Below are 6,435 nucleotides of genomic sequence, written 5' to 3'. Positions count from 1 at the left end.
TTTAACCCCTAATATTCACTTTTTTATCTTATGTAAGGACATTTGCATGACATCATGCAAATGTCCTTACATTGAAGATACTGAATGCATTTTCAGAACTCCTGGTTTGATTCAGGGTCAAAGTGCTTAGAATAGAGGAAGAGATCAGGCATCGACTGGTTAAGGTCAGGATTAGACTGTGCAACATGGAGGTCAATACTCTGTTGAACATAGTTGTCTCAGCCTGATTGTACGTCTTTGACTGAAAAAGACAAATATTCCCTTTTACAAAATGAGACGAGTCATCATTGCAGTCATCACTGCAGCTGAAATCTGGAACAGCCTCCCTGAAGTCGTAAGACAGACCTCTTCTGTGTTCATGTTCAAATCTAGACTTAAAACATTTCTGTTTAGCCGTGTATATGACTGAAAGGTCCTATCTGCACTTTTCTTTCCTTTCCTTCCTTTATTTTTACATCAATTTTCAAATTTTCTTTTTCTCTTTTCTTTTAAAGTAAATTTTATGTTGATTATTTCTATGATGTATTGTGATTTTAATGCATTTTTCTGTTTTGTGAAGCACCTTGAATTACTTTGTGTACGAGTTGTGCTATACAAATAAACTTGCCTTGCCTTGCCTTGCCATTGGGCTTTGGTATAAGAGTACCTAATCTGTGACAATCGGCTTAAATCATCACTGAGTCTGCCTTGTCCCGTTGAAGTCCCATGGTGGGCGAATGACGCTTGGATGATTCGTGGGGAGGGGTTTGCTCTAGGATCAGATGAAGTGGGATTGGAGAAACAAAGCATCTGCTCATTTGGGCTTGTTAAAGTTAAACCACAAATTTAGTTTTTTCAGTGTTTTTCACTTGAGTGTGTGAAACTAGTTAATTCAATTTTGACCAATATTCCCAAGAGAGCTTTACGGCTTTGAAAGTGCACCTAGAATGCATCTACCCCCCAGAGCAGTGAGGACAAAAAGATGCCTAGATTTGAATTTAAGCATGCATCAAGCTATCACAGTTGGGTTTACAATCTTTTAAATACCTTTCTTGTCCATACATTTTTACGGATGCTGTCATCCGGCAACACACCTGTCTTGTCTTTTTCTCCTCTTTGTCCTCATGTGCGTTTGTGTATTCGGCAAGTTATTCCTGTTCATCTGCTATCAGTCATCATCATCGACAGTACAAGAACCCCGGCCTGTCCAGACGGATCTAATTGCCAGATTTCATGCCACATCCTTGTGCTTAAGCCACTTCCGACAGCCTCTGCCTGCTGGATTTGCCCGGAATCTTTGTGAGAATGGAGCCTTTAGGCTGAATCCAACCCACCAATGAACCACTGGTCTTGGTACCATCACTTCCTCTGCTCAATCGTCAGTTAACCAAGTCATCCATCTGAAACTTAACCTTTGTGCTATCTTAGATGACCCCACCCTTAAATTGACATGTTTTCTCCACCATGACAAAGGTGGATAAAGGTGGAAAGATTTCATCTAATCCATGGAAACCAGTGAGGATCACAAATAATTGAAGAAAAAAGGTTCAGAGCACTGTCTATTGGGTCTAGATGACCTAACTCCCGATGTTAAAGTGTCTAGGATAGCACAAGGGTTACACTGATACATTTGAATGAATACAAATTTGGAAAAATGGGCACTTCTACACAAACCTAAATCAACTACCGGTAATGACAAAGCGAGACAGTCTCCTCAAGAGCCACTGCTCTGCTTCAACCCCTATACTCATTGCTGATTACTGTAATCTTCTGATTCCGGATTCTGAATGGCAGAAGACATTTGTATAATAGTTATGTAGGACAGAGTAGAAGCCCACTTGGCTTGACTAGAGGTGCATTTTTCTTACAGCTATTCTTGTTGATCACAACTGCCATCAGCGAATGTTGCATCTTAGGCTAAAAAACAATCAAATATATCGTCCATCCGTTTACTGCTTATGTGGAGTCATGTTGAAAGGGAAGCAGTCCAAATAGAGATGCTCAGACCTCCCTCCACACAAAGATTTTTCCTGTTAAATATAAGAGAAAATGAAAAAAAAATTGAAACTTTGTTTAATGACAGATTAATTTTTTAATTATTAGTTAATCGCAGCTTCTGGTCGCTTTACAATCGACAAGGGAATTGACTGGAGTGTTGTCTGCATCCCAAGTTGCTCAGGGTTCAAATCAATCTAAAGGTAAGGAAATGGGTCATTGCAAAAACACAAAAGTGTGTCAATAAGTGTAGAATTACTGAAAAAGAATCTAAAGATTATTCTTTTCTCAGCTTTGGCTAAGGTCAGGAAAGTGGACATTAATGAAACAAAAAGGATTTTTTAATGGAGTCAGTCTTGTCTACTACTAAAACAACTCAGTTCTGTGGCATGTGTTTCATTTGAACCTCTGCCAAGGACAGTTAGTGGCTTTCTACAGTGCTTAGTTCATTTCTGCGTCCATCCTCACTTTTTCCTCCATTATAGTCTTTTGTGCTGCTGCTACAATAGAAAAAAAGCAAAACCGGCTGCAGAAAAGCCTCCTTAAAGCACTCCCCTCTGGCAGGAGGCAGCAGTCTATCAGGGCCAGAACGTCACGTCACAGAAACTTCCCCTCTGCAGTCTGCCTCATAAATAATTCAACCTTTCTTTCCATCTACCCTACATGTGTCTTAAATCTTCTACGTATGTCACAAAATTGAGATCTGTTTATGTAAGTATTTAATTTACAGTTCTGAATCTTTTTCTCTAGACCCACTTGGAGTTAGAGTTTGTTGCATTTGTATATTTGAAGCATCATAAGGTTATTGAAAACTTGTCAGGACTTTAGCAGAGGGTTTTAGTGCCAAATATTTCTCTACTGTCAATATTTCTTTCCATCAGGAATCATATACATTCTTTTCTTTTTTTATTTTAATACTTTTAATGCTAATATTGGATTCACTCTACTCTTAACCCTTGTGCTATCTTAGATGACCCCACCCTTACATTGACGTGTTCTCCCTACCATGACAAAGGTGGATAAAGGTGGAAAGATTTCATGTAATCCATGGACACCAGTGAAGATCACAAATCATTGAAGAAAAAAGGTTCAGCACACTGTCTAGTGGGTCTAGATGACCCAACTCCCAATGTTGAAGTTTTTTTGGGGGGATGCCCAGTTTGGTTTAGTCTGTTTAGTAAATTGACCTATTGAATTCTATGACTATGTTCTTTATGGTTCATGTTTATTACACAATCATCGTCATAAAGCCCATTGAGATGACTATTGTTGTAAATATTGGGCTATATTAATAAAATTAAATTGAATTGTTTTTCCCAGATTTTTCTTAATATCATTTTGAAAAATTCAAAAAAGTTATAAGGTCTGATTCTGATTAAAGCTTGTTTTGCATGTTTGTCGTCATTATTTCAGGGTTTTGCCTCTAATGACTATTTTTCATTTGACAGTGTTCATTGAAGCTGAACTAATGGCCTCTGCTCATTGATTCAACTTTTTAACTCTCAAACCGAAGAGTTTTGGCACCACCCAGTGATCATCAAACCGAAGAGTTTTGGCACCACCCAGTGATCATCAAACCGAAGAGTTTTGGCACCACCCAGTGATCACTGTTGCAGCTTTTTCTTCACACACAAGGAACTTTTGAGATTTATTGACTGGAAGCTCAAAACACCCAAAGTTGAAGGAGTCCTTTATTTATTAATTATTCTTTTTACAGTGTTAAAACATTACAGTCCAAAAGAAAAAAAATCATATAAATAAAATAAATGTCCTAAAAAAAGAAAAAATTGGGTGGGGTCTGGACCTTCATGCAGTTGTCACATATGATTGTCCAGCAATACATAGAAACCAAGCCAGCTTTCCATGCTCGACAGCCAAATTATCGACCCAGAAAGGATTAAAAAGAAAAGTCACGTTCCAACAATTTCCATGAGGATTTCTTCCCTCTCTCTATGTTGCTTCATTGCAGGAAGGATACTTTTTGTGTTGAAAATTCTCCTAGTTTTGTAGAACACCCTTATGTTTTTAGGATATGCTGAAACAGTTATTCTTTTCTTTTCCAGATCTTAAGAAAGCAGGTTTGTGTTTTCACTTTTGTATTCAAAAAGTGTTTTATGTCAAATTCAATGACATTGTGTCTGTGGTCTGCAAATTTTAAACTGTTATAGGTTAAGAAAATTGCCTTTAGTGTAACAGCAGGAATATAGTCGTGGCATATTACATTCATCATTGTGGTTTAATGTTCTCGTTCAAGTTCCTTAGGCAGTTGACGCAGCATTTAGCTGCCTACACATATAACCACAAGTTAAAACAACACACACAAACTTAAAACTTTCTTTTTCTTGAGTGATTGGATGAAAAATGAGCAAACACATATATTGTTTTGGATTTTTTTTTTGATTTTGCGGCTAACAAAAAGCACAACTCTTATTTCTGACATCTTCCAGTGCTAACTAAAGAACAATTCCCAAATGTCATTTCTTTTTGAAAAAGCATTCTTTGCCTACACAACTTATCAGTCTCACAGTTGTTAAGGCAAAACTGTCCCTTACTATGTGGCGTTTGTATCAACCAGTGTCTCTGCTTGCATCTCGTATTGTACAACATATTTGTGAATTCGTGCAAATCTTTTCCTTGATCTGCCAGCCAAACCCATGACAGACAGGGAAGCGTCAACGCTCCCTGTCAGGGATGTAAATCAGAGTAGTAGCAGAGTTTAAATAGACTCTCTCCGAGGAAAGCCCTCAGCACGCTACAGTTTGGAAAAGGCAAACCCAATCACACGCCACCACTATGCATGTACGAGTTCTGATGCAAAGGCAGGAAGAGGGCCACACGTGGTGGAGTTGTTTAGTCAGTCGGTGCTTCACAGCCAGTTACAAAGTCCCGTCACTCCAGTGCGTGGCCCATTCTTTTTTATGGACACTTCCTGACTTCTCGGTCTGGAACTGTGGTCGATCCTGGCGAGGAATCTTCACCGCGTGGTACTGAGGCAGTTTGTCTTTGTAGGGAGCACGTCGGAAAAAGCCACACTGGAGGAAAAGGAAGGAGAGATCAAATCCTGGTAAGAAAATTTTTCGTAAACCGCCAAAGCCAACTGACATGCGCTGTGTTTTCAGGTGAGTATTAGCACACAAATAAACCCATCAAAGTGCCATTAGGAAAAGCATTAAAAAAAGCAACAATTGATCACAGTGACAAGTTCATTCTGGCACCCGGTGTTAAGGCATTAGGTCCTGGTCAGATTTGATTTAATAATTCATAGAGATGAATTATTCTGGAGGGGTGATGACAGAATGAACAGATGTAGGTTATGGAACGGGACAACACACACACAGCAAAGCTCGGAGGCAGGACACAGCTTACAGGTGTTACAGGCACCTGCTTCATTACAAAAATGAATAAGGGGTGTTGCTACCAAAAATGATAAATAATAAAGAATAGTAGGAAGTCACAGATGTGGAGTTCACATAAGGGTTGTTGGGGTCACGTTCCCATAAAACCTGGATGATGACGTTAAATGTTCCTGGTTTTAGGGCTCCTGTGGCATTGAAATAAACAGTTTAAAAATCACTTTTTTATTTTAGGTATTGTCTTTTTTCAAGTAAAACTGGCTATTCAGAAAGGTAAAATTGACATTAGGTAAACACACAGTGCTACACTATGAAAACTAAATAAAAAAGTGAAAGTTATTGACATTTTCTCACCAGTTCAAAGTGTAATCTTTACATAGTTTGCTAAATAAATTTAAAATGCTTACCAATTTAATGTAAATATGTACTTTAATGAATTTCAAACCTGAATAATGGCAAAATAATACATTTTTACCCATACAAACTGACAAAACTGGGTGAGTCAACAGCACCATTCATATTAAACTTCCTCCCTTTTTTTGTTTTTGCTTTTAAAACGATTGAATCAATTCATCTGTTAACATGACTTTTATTCTGTTACCAGAATTTTGAATCTAAATATTTAAAATCTTTTGACATTTTACACCTTTAAAGACCCACTCTGAGGAAAATTGTGTTTTTGGTGTCTTTAACATGGTCTTGTAGCATTTTTCTGAAGCTGGAGGACTTATATAAAGATAATTAAGCTCAAAACTGCATCTCTGAGTATTTCTTTATTCAAATTGTTGTTAATCAGGAGCAGATGGAACAAAATGCTGTTTGAAAAAGCTTGTATTTGTTACATAGAAAATACACTGGGCGGTCCACAAGCTCCCTGCTCCCTGCTCCGCGGGGAAGGGGGGGTGGGGTTGCTCCATGCCAATGGGCCCACCCACAAGTTAGAGGTGAATTTCTAATGAACCTCTGCTGCTCTGTAGGAACTTTGTACTGGAGAATAATACAGGTTTTCTTAATTTGGACTAAAAACAGCATAAATATAACCAAAAGACCACTGGGAACGCTTTGAAAATAGATGAAAAGTAGAGTGAGCTTTAAAGTGTCTTTAAAG

At 38.1% G+C, this 6,435-nt stretch overlaps 1 protein-coding gene across 4 annotated transcripts in view; it reads right to left on the bottom strand.

The window, feature by feature from the left end:
- Nucleotides 1-3,647: 3,647 nt before the first annotated feature.
- The window catches only part of itga7 (integrin subunit alpha 7), a 49,510-nt gene continuing 46,722 nt past the window's right edge, over nt 3,648-6,435 (bottom strand). For 2 of the 4 annotated variants that reach the window (XM_011474857.3, XM_011474858.3), the window contains exon 25: nt 3,648-5,006. In XM_011474857.3, coding sequence (XP_011473159.1) covers nt 4,851-5,006 — 156 coding nt within the window. In that variant the 3' untranslated portion in view covers nt 3,648-4,850. Of the gene's footprint in view, nt 5,007-5,392; nt 5,516-6,435 lie in introns of all 4 variants that reach the window. The other 2 variants (XR_002290195.2, XR_908788.3) reach the window with 2 other exon arrangements.

The sequence above is a fragment of the Oryzias latipes genome, chromosome 5 (assembly GCF_002234675.1).
Source record: "Oryzias latipes chromosome 5, ASM223467v1".
Lineage (NCBI taxonomy): Eukaryota > Metazoa > Chordata > Actinopteri > Beloniformes > Adrianichthyidae > Oryzias > Oryzias latipes.
Note: the sequence above shows the minus strand (reverse complement) of the source record. Positions and strands in the feature narration are given on the sequence as shown.